Consider the following 21,288-nt stretch of genomic DNA (forward strand, 5'->3'; position numbering starts at 1 on the left):
GTGCCCTTATAATTTCCGTTGACACTGCCGTTTTAGTTTTCTATCAGCAGTGGCTTAAATTCATTCACATAGCTTTACATATATATATAGCATAGTTAAAAACAAGTAAATGCTAACATAAATATCTATAACATGTGTTTGCATAACAATGGAAGCCATATCTCTCGAACGCTACAGTAGTACGGAACTGAGCAGTTTTCTTCAATTTTCACACTCGCGCTTGAAATTATTCGTTATCCTGTACACTCAATGGGTTCTATGATATCAGTGGTTAATAAGTTTGGCCATTCTTAGTGTATGTGTATAATAATGCAGCAAATCTGCATTGTTTTACTATCCAAAACTGTTTTTCGCGTTTTTCTCGAGTTTATGTTTTATTCAGTACGGCGCATTGGGACCACCGTCAAATCAAGTACGTTCGGGCTATGACATTCAAACTCGCAATTATCGTTCAAAAGATAGTGACAGTGCGAAAAATACCGTACTTTATGGCCGAATAATAGTATGTTGAAGGTGTCAAGCATGAAACAATTAGGGGACAAAAAAAGAAACCTGTGTAGAAATCGGAAAAATAAGTCTTTTGATTACCGGGTCTCAATTCAATGTACTTGATTACGGGCAATGCATGACGTAAATTACAACCGAAAATTCCGCAGTGCCTCTATACTTGTGCTTTTGAATCATATACCCTAAATTACGGTTCTGAATGAAACAGCAGACAGAGGATACTTCATTCAAAAACGTCATCAAACCCTTCTCGCTACCTTAACACATTGCCAATGGAATGTTTAACAACTGTTCGTGATGCACATTTGCCATTCCGAGTCCCGAATTTGGTCTTTGGGAGGCTTGAAAAAATGTGAAACGCGCCAAAAAACGTCAGGTGAAAGTCGGGTTTCAAAAATACACTTTTGACTTGTTTTGAAACCAGGCTTTAGGCTTTGTACTTTTGGCATTATTGTTAGAAAGTTAGTGAAATTGTGATGTTGATGTTGTCCCCGGGGATAGGGATTCCGGTTTAAGCAAGTTTACAAAATTTGTGAAAAACCGGCGTCGGGAGAAATTCCGTAATTGACATACAGAAATGTAAACATACGTTTCTCTCTAACATTCTTGATTATCGATTATATGATAAATGTAAGCAATAACCACTGCCTAAGTCGGTAGGAGGTATCGCCTATTATATCAGCGATGGAAACAACAATAAAACATCAAAATCAGGGGGAACAAAATCATACTGCAACGGCGCGTTCTGGAGGCAGCGTAGATGCTGTAGTTGAAATCAATTTGTTTGATATATGTGATGTCTTCAATAGACCATATTTTAAGTGGTCCATGCTCTTCCTGTGGTGATACGTGTGTAGTATATTTCGAGCAAAAACGACGAATTACAATGTAAATTGGCTCGTTTTTTATTTTGATTGTAGGTGTTGGTATAACAGTGGCGGTGGCACCGTGGGGAGAAATCAAGCTGCAACCTTTTGTGTCAGCAAAATTTGCCCCCCCCCCCCCCAATGCAGGAAATAGCGTTTCAGAGGGTTTAGATCACAGGCTCTAGATGTTGTATTATTGAGATACACTAATCACCATTTCAATTGCTGAACTCTACGTCGAATATCATTTTATACACAAGGGTCGTAACGAACACCTTGTTTTGGGCCATAACGTTCAAACCCAGGGCCGTGACGTCTGTTATCATGATTTACTGGAGCCGAAAGGGGCAAGATCGAAACGTCTAGAAATCTTAGCAGGGATATATTTAAATACTAGTATATGGTTATTCGTGATAACAACAACAACAACAACAACAACAACAACAACAACTAGGTATATTGAATCCAAACAAATAATATTGTTAGGGTTTAGTCGGAATTTTAATAAAGATTATTTTTTCAATGTGTGCATTACTTCCTTGCTGAAGACCCGGAACAGTGGAGCAGTGAGTGTGCGAACCAACATACACGCAGTTCTTTTCAGTGTGGTTTTGAATGGTACCCGCGAAAGTAGTGTGCTCGATTGTTTTGGTTTAACAGTAGGCTATTATTGTATATTTTTCAATATATCGGCAATGGAACGTAAATTTAAAGTAATGGTTGGACAGTTGAATCGACATTATGACAGCAACCTAGAGAAAGTGAATCAAGCGTCATTGGAATCTGTTCGCACAGCCAAAACTCCCCTCTTCGCACAGCTCGGAAAGCTCACCCCCGTCGAATGTTGGAAATTGTTGGTAAGCCTATTTGCAACTGTTTGTTTGTTTTTTCTTTCAAAATTGTGCATATCTTAAAACATCTCTTAAAGAGTCTTTATATTCACGCATGTACGAATTAGAAGTGTTTTTTTTTTCCTGAGCATGTCGGTAAATGACGTCTGCGAGTACAACTATATGCGAAACTCCCGCCATTCAATGTTTACAGCGGAAATATCCGATCTTGATTTAGTGTCGTCAGCTGGAAAGTTACTGAAAATATACATCACAAAAATAATATCACTTTCTACTAGTGAAAGACATATTAATGATTTCTACTATGCAGCAATAAACTTTTTTTTTTCGCTGACAGGGATAAAACCTTAGTAGACCCCTTTCTTAGTAAAACTTCGTTTGTGTCAAAGGTCAAGCTAATGGGTTGACCATTTAGTTTATTGAAACACGTAAAATTCACCAGAGAAGGTTATAAAAGTTTATATTAGAAACTTGGGGGGAAATGTACTAGTAAGTATATAAAAAACATTTTGACAAAAATTTCACGAAAAATAATTTGCACACTAGCTGCTCTAGAGACTATGTGTGATTGTGTTTCAGTTCTCATGTTGTCACATTCTTTTGTGTTTCAGTTATATTGATATCGTCATTCTTTTGTATTCACAACAGGAAGTTGCACAGGATTGTGCACAAGATTTAACACATAGGCCCTACTATAATTATACTCGTGATTTTTTTCTCTACTGCTCCTCCCACCGATTATCTCCAATGCGTTCATACGGTCGGGAGCCCAACAAGAGCCGAGATCTGCCATGGTTCAATTCAGTGCCCTCAAATAATTAGTATGAAAAAAACATGGCTGAAAACAATATTGGTGTTAAGCTTCTGTTGTTTCTTTACATGGCACGATTCTGTTGAGGTGGGAGAAAAAAAGAAACACTCACGATCGAGTCTGAGTATTGAGGTAGAATAGACAATGAACTGGTGTTATGATTTAGGTAATAGTAACTTGAATAAACAGGAAACACAACAACTAAAATGTGTTACAGCCTATTCGCTTAAGTTATTGTTATTGTTCAACTGTTGTGATATGTGTTACAGTTGTCAATCTAAACTTACTAGGAACATGTCACCTTATACCATGACCGCTTCTACGATTTTTATCTCTGGTGTCTTTAAAAAGTATCTTCAATTTTTATTGGATATGTTACAAATGGCCATTGTGTCTTTTTCGTTCTGTTGAAAGACCATACATGTATATGCACTGGTCAATTTCCTTGAAATTTAGCCAATGTATTATAGTTGACAGATGCACTTAAGTTTTAGGGGGGAAAAAAACAAACTATTTTTTTGTCTAGAACAATGTTTTCTCTCGTGTACATGAAATTATTGAGAATAAAATACAGATTATAATGAATGACATATTGTACTGACATTTTATGGTATCTATGCACTTTTAGAAAGTATTTTTAGACACAGTATTTTAGGTCAAAACATTTAGGTTAACATTGTCTCTGGTATTTTGGGTATAAGTGGAGCAATTGTTTGAAATTGGTACAAATACAATAGAACAATAAATATTCTACTATTTTATATGGCCACATTCTCTAAGACAAGCCTACGTCACAAACTGGTCAAAATCCCCAAAACATTGCCAGCAACCAATCACAGACTAGCTTAAACAATAGCTTTCCCTGACGATAATACTTAGCAACGTTATTTCCCCCACGCTAACTTGAAAAATCTTTTGTTTTTGTCTCGTTTCCGTTTCCGATCTGTCTTAGAGAATGTCAGGTGTAATTATTTGTTTTTTCCTGGTAAGTGGTATTTGAATATGCATAGAACAATTTTGTTGAAAGTTGGTACAAAGACAAATTATAATAGAATATATTCTACTGATTTTTTATTATTATCGATGCACTTACCGTACATGTAGTTAGTATTTTTTTTTGGTACAATGTACATTTTTGATGAAATTGAAATGAAATTGAAAATTCCCGGTATGTGTTTTTGTCTGGTATTTGAATAAGCATGTAACATTTTTGTTAAAAGTTGGCCCAACGGCAAATAAAATAGAATATATATTCTGCTGACATTTTATTGTAATCAGTACACTTTTAGTTTTAGGTCAAAAATAGGGGTGAAAATTATGTTTTCTTTGTTATTTGGATATGTGGAGCAATTTTGTTAAAATTTGTACAAATACAAATTGTAATGGATGGATATTCAACTGACATTTTATGGTGGACATTGCACTTTCAGGTAGTGTTTCAGGTAGGGCACAATATGGTCTTTTTTGGTCAAAAATGGTGGTGGTGGTGGTAAAAATGTTTTTTTTTTTTTTTTTTTTTCCTTTTTGGTATTTGGATATGTATGGCACACTGTTGTTCAAATTTAGTACAAAGGCAAATTATAGTGGTGCACATATTCTAGTTACATTTTATGGTAATGTGTATAATTTTAGGGTACAATACATCTTTTTTTAGTTAAAAATGGAGTACAAATAATGTTTAGCCATATATTTGGATATATACTTGGCACTTTTACCATCAACACTCACTCACTCTTCCTTTTCTCCACCTTGACGGGGATGAAGTTTGGCTGGATCGCCTCCTTTTCCCTGTCTGGGTTTCTAGCTGGGGTTGTTGCCGCTGCCACGGCATCCGACATTGTAGCTGGCTGTAAGTTTTCCTTGTCATTTTTACCCTCGTGTCGTTTTCATCTTTGTGTGTAACATTTTTCACAACAAAGAAATAAAACCCGGCATCGTAGCTTAATCACTTGTTAATTTTTCTAACTGTAAGTTGCTTCTCTCATGCATGTCATCTTCTTTATGCTTGAAATGGATAGATGTAATGACAACACCAAAGGCTTGCGCCATATTTTGTCTCCTCATTTTTCAAGACGACTGTGCAGTGGTTATATTCAGAATTTACCAGCACAGATCTTGCATTCGTAAGACTTTTTGCCGTGGCTGCGCGGGGTTTGGTTTTTTGCCTTGAATGTATGTGTTTTTCATTGGGGTTCTGAGGTCTGAGATATTTTTTCAGAGTCATCAAAATCACTGAGACTCACTGACAGGCTTGTATTTTCACGAAAGCATCGCTCGTATTCAAAACATGTCCCACCCCCACCCCACCCCCCCTTCCCACCCGCGACTCTCCCGCTGATTTGAGGGAGGCCGAGGCTCAGGCTAGTTGCACCGAGTCTCCTATGGGGCTTCGGGCACTGAGTGCCAACGGGGATGCTGGCAGCCATACCTCCGATTTCGGGTCAGGGCACACTTTGCACCTCCCCCCCTAGTTTCAGCCAGCCAGGGTTCCTCGCACGGTAATGGTACAAGAATTTTACCCTTGGGTTAGGGTTACCGACCCACAGGCGTCCCCAGAGGGAACCGACCCTGTCATGAGACGCACAGTCGATCACACTCTCTCTCACATATTTAAGTTGAAAGGAGACAGTTTGCTTGCGCCGAATACAGCCAGTACCTCGGGCGGACCCTCAAAGTCTTCCATTCGTAACGACTCCATGAGCCACGCCATTGGGGTGAGTATCATCGATCATAGTGATACGATGTAAATACCCCCACCCTTGATCCTAAGGCGACCACTTACAGTTGCTTCAACGCTTATAGGATCACGGGCATCGGGATCCAAAGCAACCCCGTCGGCAGGTCCCCCCATGTCCGGCCGAGTGCTGAGTGGAGCACAGGGTCCTGCTCCACACAGGCAACACAGTGGTGGTCTCCTTCAAGAAGGAGGGGAGCAAATTTTCCTTTGGTGCCTTGAATACAATGTGGAGCTAACCACGAGCCCAGCGGGTATCAATTACGCGCATAGAGGCTCTCAGTAGACCCGCACATAAAAGTGGGCTGTCAAAGTCCTGGCCAGGGCTGCCTACAGGGCTGCCTACATTTCTAGGTTGCGAGCACACACTGATTGGTGTAGCGGAAGGGGGATTGATCCATACCATCCCTCTATTGGCCAGGTAGCAGAATCCTTCGTCCACCTCTTCGATGAAGTGGGTTTGTCTACAGGTCGGCCTTGTCCCCCATCATTGAGAACATTTCGGGAACAAGGCTAACCGATTGTCCTATTATTAGGAGACTATTTACTGCTTGCCAGAGGCCGAGACCCTGTGCGAGGGAACCGCCCGTATGAACTTGGATTTGTCGATTGTGTTGTCCGCTCTAAGCAGACCGCCTATTGAGCCTCTCCAATCAGCACCACTCAAATTATGTACCGCCGGTATGGACAATCAAGTCGGGTGGTGGGTCAGGATGAATTGCTTCTCTGCCCGGTTCGAGCATGGAGTTGCTACCAAAACCGTACTAAGGATTCAGGACGGGGTGCCAAGCACATGTCTTTGTGTTACGGCCTGTGCAGGCAGGATAGGCCGGCCTCCCCGACTCCCATCACCAGATGGATTACTGTGACTGTGTTAGAGGTCTATAATACTAACTTCCTCGACACAGAGCTTGCAGAGACACCAAGTACGAGCGCATGAGCTCTGTGCGATTGCTAACTCACTAGTGCTAGCGCCAAGGGGCTCTCCTCGAGCACACACTGAGGGCAGGCTTCTTTAGAACGCAGAATGTCTTTACTAACTACTACCTAAAAGACACCTAATCCATTGGGGAGGGTTTCTTTAGGTTGGGTCCCGTCGTAATGGGTGGATTGCTGACCCAGCCCGAATGACCACTAGGGTCCCTGCATATAGGCGATAAGTCAGTCTCGTCATTTTTGCGGACAGATTTCTCTACCTCAGCACTCCCTGGAAGCTCCCAGGTCCCGCTTTTCGACCTATGCTCTCATGCAGAACTGTTTCGGTCTTCGAAAGCATACTATCCCCTGAATTGGGTTAGGGTCTAGCTTTCTCTGGCATACCAAACCCTGTCACCGTAGCAGCATTTTTAGATCCTTGCTCCGGGGACAGCACAGGCAAGGTAAGACACCACCCTCTTGGGATCTTAACTAAGGTGTTGAGTGATTACTGTAGAGTGTATCATCCCAGACTAGGAAAAGACTTTCATCATTTTTCTGTCTGCTCAGAAAACCTGCCACCTATTTTTGTAGTATTGAATTATGCATATATTTAAATGAGGACATAACGCAACCAATTGCATCATGCAACTCACCGCCTGCTTCGGCCAGTGCTTTGTTCAGTGAACCAAGGACAATAGGAAATACAGGGACATGCAACTAAAGTTACTTCTGTTTTTTTGTATGAGGTATCTTGGGATCTGGTTTAATCCCCATTTTAATCTAAAAAATAACACATAACTGTTCCACTTCCTGTCCAGTTCTGACCGCTCTACTTTGAATAAAATCATGCCTTTCCATGTGTGAGTTTATGCATATTAGCCTGTAGACAACTGAGCTGAGTTTTGCGGCATATTTTTTAGTATCTTTTGAGTGCACAACCTCCTAATCGACTTTCCACCAAAGAATACAACATTTTATAAACATACAGGCTAGGTGATTATACATTCATGGATTTTAACAGCCAAAAAATTCACGTAAAACAAATCAACAAAATTATTTCTCTTCTGAGTTTAGCCTGATATTGTCGACAATAGTTATCGCGCACTCCCTGACATGGATGCAACTACACCTAACACAATGCTGTAGTTCCCCCCCCCCCCCCGGCAACATCATAGTCATAACGAGTCAACGTTGTTGTTGTTTTTAGGATTTGGTAATGAGTATTCAATTTAGTATCCATAGAAACTACCAATTAATAAGGATTACAGCACTTTGCATGCAATCAAGACACTCAAGTTTTAATCTGATTACAATAGATTACGATGGTTGAAGTTTTTTTTGCTGGTTGAATCCATGGGAGTCGCTTTGTATGATGAGTCCACCACCAGCAAAATTACATTTAATGAGTTCAAGTTAGATCCTGCTTCCTGTGCTATTTGTGGTGTTGACGTTTTGTCACAAGCAAGAAACAGGCGATCTATTTTGTCATGGAGCACAGCTGGGTGTCTGAATGACATTTTTGGCCTATTCCTGGAAAGGGAAGATCACAATGACAACTTGCTTAAAAAATGTTTTGACAATGTTCTCAGTGTGGTAAAACAAAGTTGACAGTCAAGCAATTTGTAAATGGAAATGGTACCGAATGTTGTAAGGTAATATGTCAATAACATGTTATGAGTGACTCGTTGTGTAGTCACCGGAAGCGCTGTCCCTGTGTCATATGACGCCTTACTAGCCGATTTTGGCTAAAATTCCGCTCCGCCGCCTCTTTACAACAGTGTTTATACGCGGAACTTGATATTGCTTTTTACAATTTGGGTTGCCTTTGAATCACATATTTTAGTAAAATATTGTTTATAGAGTGAAATATTATTGTCATACATAATTCAATCTTTGAAATAATAGAAACTAACACATAATAACGATAATCAAATTTGTGTTTGAAGTTCGAAAGTAGTTGCGTTATTTCCGGTTTCAACTAGTTCGAAAATAGAACGTCCTTGAGCGCAATAAAATCACGCGTAGAACTCCATCCGAACCAGACTCTAGCAGCGTAAACTTATTGCAAATTTGCGCAATTTGGGCCCAGTTTGTACTTACAAGTTTTCTAAGTTTCATTTATCATTATTTAGTAAACAGGCCCGTGAAACGATTTAATATATCTGTAAAATACGAGCCAACCGACGAATGACTTCGAAACATTCATAGTTTCGAACAAACTCCCGGCACACCTTGCACGATATGCGTCAGATCGGTGTAGAAGACGCCGAACTGCAGCGTCAATGATGAGTGACTATTATGTTATGGCTGTCATAATCAACAGCTGTAATTTGATTGGTGCTGAATAATCTTGTCTGTTATAGCAGAAGACTACTGTATTTTATCAATTCATGGTTACTAGAACAATTAGAAAACTATTATACTGTGGAATACTTTATTTTCACTGGAATTTATTTTCACTGATTTTTGATGAGTTGAATGTGAAATATAGGAAAAAAAGTATATTCGCTGGATTTTATTTTCACGGAATCATCCCTTTCGCGAAAATAGCAAAAATAAATTCAAGCGAAAATAAAGTATTCTACAGTACTAGATATGCTAATTACCCATTGACTTCACTTTGATACATGTCCAACCACTATGACATCATTGCTTTCCATTTTATGTGTGTCCACTAAATAGAAGAAATAGAGCTCATTAAGCTGAAAGGTCGACGTAGAATCACCATAGACTTCTGTGAATGTTGTGTGATATTAAAGTGCCTGTGCAATGCCCACCCTCACGTTTCCCATTTTAGATCTGTGTCCCACTGAAAAGGGTAGTTATTGATTTTTTTGCTGAAAATGATTACTCGTATCCAAGTAAATTTTGGATATTTGTCGTGTTGTAGCCACGCCTACCTATCGTGAAACGGTCGACTGTTTCCTGATTTCCGACTCTCGCCGAAAGTGCGCCACCAAATGATAAAATGTGAGAGGAAGCCATACCCCTGAGCCGTAATAACACTGGTCGTTCAGTATACTTTTAAACGATATACATTTTTCGGTCGGCGTTTTTTTCTTTTTTTTGTCTATTTTATTTATTTTTTTTGAGAGAGAGTTTTTATATGTTGTGTTGTGGGCAGTTGCAGTGAAACGTATAGCCATAGTGTATGTATTCACACGTTTCTAATCGATCCTAAGGTGCAACATCACTTAACCTTAGATTCATTCAACTGTTTTCGTCCATAAAAAAAACGACTAGGTTTAAAGAAAAACGCCGACAACGTAAACCTGGCGCAACACTTTTGAAAGAAATAGATTCTGGACCAGCCCATGATTACCGTGGCGGATTTCAGAAGAGGGAGACGTCCGGCAAGTGTTTCAAATCAGTTGACTTTTTTGCGATCCTGGTTATCGTTTTATAGAGACCATTTAGTCCCTGTTAAGTAAAAGGTAGCAATAATTTTGACAGTGACATGAAAACGAAGCGTCGGACAAACAGGAAATTACACAGCCCTTACACAATGCTAATTGTTTTCATTTTCTAAGGCTAAAAGTTTCTCAATTGTTTGGTGATTGGTGTTGAATGTCAAATTCACACCTCTGTTCATTTTTACCTCCATGCTTGCAGCTTGATCTGCGTAATAATTTATGAAATAAGAAATCGGGCTTGGTCAATGTCTTTCCACCAAATAAAGTTTAATACGATGTTATAATTATGACAATCACGCCATGGATCAAGCTAACTCGAATCCACTCTGAATTTATCTGTATGTGTGTCGTTCTCGATTATATTTGTTACCCAATTAAACGCCGCTTTTAACGCACTTGCCCTCGCTGTGACCCGACGCGTTCACCCATTTCAACAAAATGTCAATTTATTTCCACGCGGCTGTCATTTATTTAGTAACTATGATTTGTCGTTTTTTTAATTATTTTATAGTGATCACTATAGTCTAATGTTTAGAATGTCAAAATATGTTCTCTTTTATTTTAATTTTGAAAGTTTTACTCAGACGATCGATGAAATAAAACAGTGTAGTGACGTGCCTAGTAACCTGCTAAATAACGAGATAATTCCGACGTCAAATTCTATTTTGTCCAGCGACACTGTACAAACGTGCGCCGGTGTCGGTGATGATCACGGTGACCAGCTACACCAGAACGGACATATTTCGCATCTAACTCAACCCCATGCAACAAAAATTGATACTATGTGTTCATTATGGTCCATTCTTCCTCGACGAACAAGTACATAAGTGACAATATAGTCAAAGACGAGAAAACTGCACAAGAAATTTGCCTTATTTACACGTATTGGCAATGCAAGCTGCCATGCGACTTCCCCTTCTGACGCCACAAGGGGAATTTCTGTATGCAAATGAGAAGCTAATGAGGAGCCTCGTTTTAAAATACACAAAAATAAAGTTGCCGTAGACTGAGTTTAAAACACATTTTATCACTTAAAAAAAATAATTCATGCTTAGAAACATAAAAATTAATAATATTTAAGTATCAATTGATAATTTTAGGCGTGAAAATAGCAGCCATTTCACAGGCACTTTAAGGTTTTGTTCTTAAAAAAAATGAAAATGCCAGTAGCTTTAATATATGACATACACAATGTATCCCCCAATTCTTCATGGTTTGAAAATGTATTGACACAATTTCACCTTTAAAATTATGCCACAGCTTTGATTAAAAATTTTATGAAACTTTTAAGTCAGATCAAAAATAAGGATGAAATTGGTATTTAGGTATACATGGAACAAAGGCAAATTATATACAGGTTTAATGTGTAATAATAAACCATGTTTATGACGCAATCTCATGCTTTCTCGCCTGATAGTTTGATAGATCTCGCATTTCTCGCATGGCTCAACATAAATTATTGGTTCATGTACTTGCTCTTGTGTTTGTGTCATAAAATGGATTTAAAATTCTAATGATTGGTAATTGGTACAAATGCAAATAGAATGCATGTTCTATTGGTAGTGGTTTTGGATACAATTTGTACATTTTTGTTCAAAAGTTGGTGGTAAAAATGATGTTTTTTCTCTAGAATTCAGGTATACATGGAATATTCAATTTTGTTCAAAGTTAAAAATTAAAATGGAATATGTATTCTACTGAAATTTAGTGGATTAAACTGCTATTAAACACGAGCCACAAATTTTAAAAATGCATTTTCACTACTGTCTAATTTGTGTCCATTTCGAATCTATAGTTTCAACTACTAGTATACTTATTTGATCTATGGGACTCACTGTGTCTTGTTTTTTAGGTAAAATTATCCTTGGTTCATCACCAATTTTGACAAATTAGCATAATCAACAGTGATACAGTAATTCTCATTCAAATAAACATTACAGAGTTAGTTTGTATCCAATAGTTAGGTCAAAAAAAAATTGTTTTGTTGCCCTCAGCGGCTGACCGAAAAATATAAAATATAGGGTACCATTTTTTTTTTTAAAGGTCCAAATAATAAAAACCACCATTTTAAGCAGTAAAAAAGTGTTTCCTCTAAAAATTAAGGATCCCCAGGGTCCCTGTAAGTGGCAACTTAGAACCTCGGGTTGATCTGTAGCTCTTTGACATGTTTCGAATATTATGAAGTCCATATGCCTTGGCTATTTACAATACTCACGAATTTAAAAAAAAAAAAAAATTAAAATTAAATTTTTCGACTTGAGGGCAACATAAGTTTGTTTGTTTTTTGGCCTTATTCTAAGCAATGTCAACAAAATAATGATACAATCTTCATTTTCTTTTTTCCGCATACTAATAAACAACATGGTGATAACATTTGCTCTGGATATAGTAACATTGATTGAGTATCCCATTATCTAGTCCTTGAATAAAATATTATGAACTTTATTACACAAAAATATGATGGTATTATCATAGCTATTTTAGTGACAAAATTGCTTTCTTTTTATAACTTCAAAATACAATGTATGTTATGATAATACTAGATAAATATAGAAAATCTGAATGGTAGCCATGGTACTGTATCGTATGTAAATAAAATGTACCAGTATTCTTCATAATGCAATTTATTGATCATCTGCTTTTTTTGTTGTGTGATAATCTTTTATCTATATGTACATTCAATTATCATTTGGTATCAGATTTGTTCACACAAATAAAAGTAGACAGCAATGTTCAAAAATACTGTAAAACACTTTATTTTAGCTGTAATTAATTTTCACTGAAAAGGGGTTTTCATTGTTGTGTTTTAAATTTATTTTCCTTGATTTTTGTTAAGTTGAATGTGAAGAAATACATTAGTTGAAATTAAAACGTAAATTAAAACATTTTGTTTTCAGTGGATTGTGATTTTTGTCAGTCGTATAGTTAGTAACATGATTGAAGAACTAAACTATTTTCATTATATAATAAACCTAGAATACTTACGATCATGTGACTAACGAGCCTCTGATTCAATAAACCTGCATATATCGCTGCCTAATTCATGATATCTTGCTTACATTTTGATATTTTTTGAAAAGAAAATGTAAAATACTCTTGTGAATACTTCAATCATTGCTACATAATAGTGGCTGTAAACAAACTCCCCTTTATTTCTGCTATAAGTGTAACATATTATTAGTCCCCGTTCGGACGCAGTCCGAAAACGGGGACTTATGTTTTGCCCTGTGTGCGTCCGTCCGTCCGTCCGTCCGTGCGTCCGTCCGTCCGTGCGTCCGTGCTTCCGTGCGTCCGTGATCACCTGTATCTCGAACATGCATGGACCGATTGAGTTCAAACTTCACTCATACATCACACATTATATGGGACATATGCACATGCATTTTTTTCATGATCCGATTAACGATAGCCGAATAGCGGCCATTTTAAGGCCGAAAATGCATCAAAATCGCACATTTTCACCATTCCGGACCCGGATCTCAGTTATGCATGGACGGATTTTGTTCAAATTTGGTACATACATTAAACATAATAGGACCTTGATGCACGTCATTATTTTTTTTGGATCGGGTTCGAAATGGCCGACTGGCGGCCATTTTGTTTTAAAGAATTCAGTTCTGGATCCGTATCTGAGACATGCTTGGATTGATCGAGTTCAAACTTCACACACACAAGGTACATCATGTCACAAATATGTATGTGCATTTGTTTCATGATCTCATTAACGATAGCCAAATGGCGGCCGCTTTAAGGCCGAAAATGCATTGAAATCGCACATTTTCACCATTCCGGACCCGGATCTCAGTTATGGATGGACGGATTTCATTCAAATTTGGTACATACATTAAACATAATAGGACCTTGATGCACGTCATTTTTTTTTTCGGATCAAGTTCGAAATAGCCGACTGGCGGCCATTTTGTTTTAAAGAATTCAGTTCTGGATCCGTATCCGAGACATGTCTGGATTGATCAAGTTCAAACTTCACACACACAAGGTACATCATGTCACAAATATGTATGTGTATTTGTTTCATGATCTCATTAACGATAGCCAAATGGCGGCCGCTTTAAGGCCGAAAATGCATTGAAATCGCACATTTTCACCATTCCGGCCCCGGATCTCAGTTATGCATGGACGGATTTCATTCAAACTTGGTACATACATTAAACATAATAGGACCTTGATGCACGTCATTTTTTTTTCGGATCAAGTTCGAAATAGCCGACTGGCGGCCATTTTGTTTTAAAGAATTCAGTTCTGGATCCGTATCCGAGACATGCTTGGATTGATCGAGTTCAAACTTCACACACACAAGGTACATTCATGTCACAAATATGTATGTGCATTTGTTTCATGATCTCATTAACGATAGCCAAATGGCGGCCGCTTTAAGGCCGAAAATGCATTGAAATCGCACATTTTCACCATTCCGGACCCGGATCTCAGTTATGCATGGACGGATTTCATTCAAATTTGGTACATACATTAAACATAATAGGACCTTGATGCACGTCATTTTTTTTTTCGGATCAAGTTCGAAATAGCCGACTGGCGGCCATTTTGTTTTAAAGAATTCAGTTCTGGATCCGTATCCAAGACATGTCTGGATTGATCAAGTTCAAACTTCACACACACAAGGTACATCATGTCACAAATATGTATGTGTATTTGTTTCATGATCTCATTAACGATAGCCAAATGGCGGCCGCTTTAAGGCCGAAAATGCATTGAAATCGCACATTTTCACCATTCCGGCCCCGGATCTCAGTTATGCATGGACGGATTTCATTCAAACTTGGTACATACATTAAACATAATAGGACCTTGATGCACGTCATTTTTTTTTTCGGATCAAGTTCGAAATAGCCGACTGGCGGCCATTTTGTTTTAAAGAATTCAGTTCTGGATCCGTATCCGAGACATGCTTGGATTGATCGAGTTCAAACTTCACACACACAAGGTACATTCATGTCACAAATATGTATGTGCATTTGTTTCATGATCTCATTAACGATAGCCAAATGGCGGCCGCTTTAAGGCCGAAAATGCATTGAAATCGCACATTTTCACCATTCCGGACCCGTATCTCAGTTATGCATGGATGGATTTTGTTCAAATTTGGTACATACATTAAACATAATAGGACCTTGATGCACGTTTTTTTTTTTTTTTCGGATCAAGTTCGAAATGGCCGACTGGCGGCCATTTTGTTAAAGAATTCAGTTCTGGATCCGTATCCAAGACATGTCTGGATTGATCAAGTTCAAACTTCACACACACATGGTACATCATGTCACAAATAGATATGTGCCTTTGTTTCATGATCTGCTTAACAATAGCGAAATGATGGCCATTTTAAGGCCGAAAATGCATCAAAATCACGTATTTTCACAATTCCAGAACCGGATCTCAGTCATGCATGGATGGATTTTGTTCAGATTTAGCACAATGTGTTGTACATATGCAGGTGCATTTCGGTCATGATCTGCTTTGAATGTATATGTCACTCAAATATGAACGGAACGGGGACGTGTCATTGACAATGACTTGTTATTATTATACATCTGTCACCGAAATGCCATAAGTTACAACGTGCCGTAATTTTGCAGTATTTTACAGGGTATTTTCATCTTACCATATAAAGAAATGCGAATTCCAAATATGGATTGATTACAATACAAGTGTATGCGTCCTCTAATAATAAAAACAAACATGGCTGCCACCAGGGTTTGACCGAACTCCACACAAAGAAGTTCAATGCTTTGATACTTGGTGTATATGTACCTTGGGTAGACCTCTCTCAGATTTGTTCATTTCGTGATGATATCTTCAATTCTCTAATTTTGGTGAATATTTTTGTCATTTTTGGTAAAAAGTGGTATTTTTTACTTCTTGTTAAAAAACGCAAGTCTTATGCTTTAATACTATACGTATTGTTCATTTTCTAATGATATCTTTAGTTCTTAATTGAAATGTGCATTGCTAACAGCAGAGCTATCTCAGCCGACAGGCTGCTTGTTGTAAGTAAATTTCCATAGTTGCCTGCATTCACATTTAAAATAATTCACAAAATTTGTGTTGACTTTTCAAGCAGATCAGGTTGTTATATAGTTTAACATTTACTGTACATTTACTCAGTATTCCGCTGAAGGAATGATTCAGTGAAAATAAAATCCAGCGAATATACGTTTTTTCTTATATTTTACATATCAACTCAGCAAAAATCAGTGAAAATAAAATCCAGCAAATATACCTTTTTTCCTATATTTTACAATCAACTTGTCAGAAATTAGTAAAAATAAAATCCAGCAAATATACTTTTTTTCCTATATTTTACAATCAACTTGTCAGAAATCAGTGAAAATAAATTCCTTACGAAACACCCAATAAGTCCTTTCAGTAAAAATTAATTCCAGCTAAAATAAAGTATTTTACAGTAGTACTGATTCTCAATTGCATTAAACACAAAAATTAATGAAAAAACACACACACAAAAACAAAAATATTATCAACAGAAACAGTCGCTATCTGTGGGTCAATTGTATCCAGTGGTTGACATATGTACATTCCTTGTAAAAAAAAAAAAAAATATTAGGCCAACTTGTCATGGTCGAACTTTTTTTTTTAGTTAAAACAACACATAATACCATTGTATTGTTTAATAATATCATGTGAATATGTTTGTTTGCAGAAAGAAATTGGTAACTTAGAAAGTATTGAAGAGAATTATACTTTTTTGTTGGGATTGACAGACTATATTGCTTGTGAATGTAATGAACTTGGTCTCCACATTCCACCTGATGAGGCTATTCTATGGGATTATAATCCACTCAAATATATTGAAGAGCTGGCACAAACATGGAAGAAATTTCTTCCTTTTGCTAGAGCTGGTAACTATCTTTATAATGCATTGTATAATTTAGTAAGGTGTTCTGTGTTTTTTTGAAGGAGAGGTGGTAGTTTTCCATTCAACTGCGAGATCTTGCGAGTTGAATGAAAGACGCATGCCGACTTCTGCCGCAAAAATCGATTTGATTTTTAACTTGAATTCCTTTATTTCGTAGCTCACATTAGAATGCCGGCCTTTGTCAGGGGAATATTGTGTTTGAATACCCTTACTTCATCGCAATTGACCATCATCAAATGTGCGCAGTACATTATTAAGCATGGAAATACCCTCCAAAATACTTTCGCGTTTGTTGAAGCCCATACAATATTTGACACCACTACGACGCTATGATCTTTTGTTTGTCCTGTTTATACATTTGATTTCATGCATAATGCGGGATCTCGCAGTGAACTGAAAATGGTCTATTGAGAATTAATACATTTACTATATTTGCTCTATTAGTAGTGCAATCACGTATGTAAATGACAGTCATATGTCTATGGCCAAAAAAAGTATTATTTAGATATTTATTTACTTATGGGCTTTGATTGGATTGCTAAATATAGTGTACTGTATTTGAAGTAACATACTTTCTAAAAGGAGCTATTCATTAAATATATTCTGTATGAATATGGAATTGTAATTTCACTGCCATCTTTTGCAGATTTGATGCAGGACTCGTTCAACTTCCTGGTTTCCAGTTTGATTGAGAGTCTCTCAATCCTGTTATCAAAACAAATCAATGTGTCTTCATTTGAAGTTATTTTAGATGATGTAAAAATGTTTCTCCCTGCTGGCAAACACCATCTGCTGTCAAAAATAAAAATTCCAAAACCTGAGGATGGCAAAACAGTGACAAAAACAAACCGAAAGAAAAATAAAAAACACTATCAAGGTAAGTTATTGTTATACCATTGTACAGATGCAGTGATCACTGCACATAATTATACGCACATTGCTTTTTTGCGTATAATCTCCTACTTAGCATATGTACAAAAATGTACAGTGAGAGCATCAACTGACGAATAAAAGGTTAATTTGATTTTTGACAATCAACCAATCAAATTGATATTTCACATTTACGGCCAAAGCTTCCTCAGAGAAAAATAAAATAATTTGGATCAGTCACATGGTTTAGCCACCATCTTGGATTTACAACAAAAATGGCCTCAATTCGAAGCATTTGTTTCTCATGATTACTTTAACTGACCAACTCGATATTTTGTATATACCGGTAACATGTATGACCAAAGCATCTTATGGGGAAAATAAATTAAATTTAGTCAGTCAATGCTGCCATTTTGGATTTTCAGAATAATGTCTAAATTTAAATTGTTTGAATTCTTAAATGTAAAAATTTCACAGCAACTTTATATATGATCGCTTATGAATGGCACTGCACAACCAAAAACAACCCTTCACTTGACCTGAAATGCATCCATCTGCATAGACATCAGGTCATACACTTTTAACCGTCTTCTGCTTGAAAGTAAGTGCATATGAATATAAATGTGCCAAGGAAAATTGCAATGTTACAAGGGAGATTGTTTTTCTGATAATTTTTTTTAAGCACCTGTGTAAACTGAGAACAGACTTCTCAAGGTAGTGAACCAAGTGAGTATTGGTCACCAGATCCGGGAGGAGAATAACACACTGGAGAGGAGCACTTGTAGCCAAGGTGTTTATTGCTCAACTGCTAGGCCTGGAACTGAGTCTAAATACTCACGAGATGTTCCATACAATGTATCAATATCATTATGCAAATAACTAAACTAAACGTCATAGCCTCAAATCATTACAACCTGCTTTAAAACTCTCATTATTTTCTCGGCATTAGTAATTGTTGATTGCAGCATGATAAAGTGACAAATTTTTACTATGTATTACATTTCAATTATTTATTTTCTGTAGCACCCATCCTTCAGAATCTCAATTTCAAGCCTTTGAAAGTTGATATCCAACGAAGGAGTGCAATGAAGAAAAAATCACCTCCGCTGCCAAATAGAGATAAAATCGACATGCCCATATCAGTGGACAGCTCAAGTTACTCAAGTTCACGAAGCAGCTCCCCACCATTTTCATCATGTGATGATGCTAATTATCTCTTAGATTCTGACGAAGATGTGGCCATTTTCGAACAGATGTTGAACGGAAGCAACCTCAAATCCTCGTTAGGTAGTTCCAAGGAAGTAGATGAAAAAGATGAAACAAATGATTATAAACCCAATGGACACTCCAACACCAAGTCATGTGACTTAAATGAAGCATTTTACAGCATCAGTGATTCATCATGTTCCAGTGTACTTTCTTCAACAAGTGATGATATCTCTATTCTTTATGACCCATATAGCAATCTTAGTTTTGGGGACTCACTTGGTGTCAACAGTAGCTTATCTGCAGTGATCAAGAAGAGCATTCATAAGAATTCTCTAACATCAGCGCTGAAAACTTCATCATCTACTGCCAGATCTGTTGGCAAACTCTCTCAACCCGCACCAGTGAAATACCTTGTAGATGCTAAATCCAATAAACGCAAGTTTAACCCTTCTATGAAAGATATAAGCAATCTTAAAGATAAGCAGTATCGTGAAGAAAAGTATGATCTCGACAAAACGCGGTACCATGATTCAGCACAGAGTAAAGATGCTTTCAGTGTGCTTATGACCAGTAGAAGCAAGGAAAAAGCATCTTTGTGGAAAAAACAAAAAGTCGGAAGAAACTGATGGGAGGTCTTTGTTGTGTGAACTGAGGCACATTTTCAAGTGACGATACAAGATTTGATATTAAGCCAAGGTTCCCCCAAAATTTTATAAGGTTTACTACTTTATAATCGTGAAAAATTTGTATCATTACATTAAATACAATAGAGATGATTAACATATTCTATTGTAGAGCTGAGGGGAACCATTATAACTTACGATATTGATAATGATTTTTTTAACCAACAAACCCAAAGAACATAACTGTGCAATTATATACTAGTATATATTGTTTCTATTCATTTTGCAAAGCCCAAGATGACTCTGCAACTATACTTTCTAATTTCATCTCCTTAGTTTTAACTTAACTAGAGATAACTTATAATCTATTCTATAGTATTTAAGTAACTTGTATAAAATTGATCATATAATCTGTGTTCATCAGACAACTGCTGATATTTGATTACAGATCTCAAAATCAACAGTAAACCAAGTTGTATACAGACATCCAAATCTCGTCCAAGGATACCATTTGCCAAAAACAGTAGCCCAAATGGACTAATGGTTTATTTAACCAGATTTGTCTTCTAAGATATGGCTGTCCTACAAAAAGTTACAAGATCAAGTTGGCCAATGCACACACCCCTCCTGGTACCTTGATTTAGATCTTTTTACTGTTTGTTTTGAAGTTGTGATTATCTAGATAAAGTGAGATTTTCAACTTGACTTGATTATAAATGCAAATAATTATTTTCAACTCTTGTATGTTCAGTTTTCAGTGCTTTCAGTTATAATTAATTTGACACTTTAGATCATTTTTCTACCTCATACCTATTACTGCGAAATACAACAGTACCCGGTATCAATTATTTTGTTGTTTTTTTCAAAAATTAGATTGCAGCAACTACCATACTTTAAAATACTTAATTTTAGCTGGAATTAATTTTTGGGTGTTTCATATGAAATTTATTTTTTACTGATTTTTGACAAGTTTGATGTAAAATATCGGAAAAAAGGTATATTCGCTGGATTTTATTTTCACTGAATCATTTCTTCAGCGAAAATTAATTCCAAGTGAAAATAAGGTATTCTACAGTATGCTGCTATCTTGTATAGCGCCCTCATATGTTGGTATAGAGTCCTGTACATTTTAAACTATTGTATATATATATATACACACACACACAGATAGGTGTGTTTTCAAGTGCGTGGCTTGTTCCAGCGTTTCTATTACTGTCAAAGCAATTTATTTTTATTTAAGCTTAAGTCACAACATTGTGACATTGCTAGCTAGTTCTTACTCATTCACATGTATCAATTTACAAGTTTGTTTTTTAACTAAGCCATTTTAAAATGTTAATCACCTGTTTTATGAACAATTCTTTTATCTGTAACTTTATGCTATTTATTTTAAATAAATGCATGTATAAAAACAGTAAATTCTATGCAGTGACAAAGTTCTCTGTGGCATTGTTTTCATTACTAGCTACAAATGTCAATACAAACAAGCGTCTACCCATGAGCCTTTGCGTTCTTAGCGTGTGTTATCGCTTAGGTCTCGATTCCCGCGTGTGCACAGGTGACATCCTTCCTACTT

General features: G+C 36.9%; 1 protein-coding gene across 1 annotated transcript; it reads left to right on the top strand.

Annotated features, from left to right (window-relative positions):
- Nucleotides 1-1,981: 1,981 nt before the first annotated feature.
- LOC144352342 (uncharacterized) lies at nt 1,982-19,715 on the top strand. The gene is made up of 4 exons (XM_078009413.2): nt 1,982-2,230; nt 16,795-16,993; nt 17,657-17,887; nt 18,904-19,715. The coding sequence occupies exons 1-4, from the start codon at nt 2,069-2,071 to the stop codon at nt 19,713-19,715; spliced, it is 1,404 nt and encodes a 467-aa protein (XP_077865539.2). The 5' UTR covers nt 1,982-2,068.
- Nucleotides 19,716-21,288: the final 1,573 nt, after the last annotated feature.

This window comes from Saccoglossus kowalevskii, chromosome 13, assembly GCF_978046115.1.
Source record: "Saccoglossus kowalevskii chromosome 13, keSacKowa6.1, whole genome shotgun sequence".
Taxonomy (NCBI): Eukaryota; Metazoa; Hemichordata; class Enteropneusta; family Harrimaniidae; genus Saccoglossus; species Saccoglossus kowalevskii.

Excerpts from the sequence above, each read along its gene's own strand:
- LOC144352342 (XM_078009413.2), top strand. The coding sequence starts at position 2,069 with ATGGAACGTAAATTTAAAGTAATGGTTGGACAGTTGAATCGACATTAT. Across the intron at positions 16,994-17,656 it reads TCTTCCTTTTGCTAGAGCTG|ATTTGATGCAGGACTCGTTC; the intron begins GTAACTATCTTT and ends CATCTTTTGCAG. Across the intron at positions 17,888-18,903 it reads AAATAAAAAACACTATCAAG|CACCCATCCTTCAGAATCTC; the intron begins GTAAGTTATTGT and ends TATTTTCTGTAG.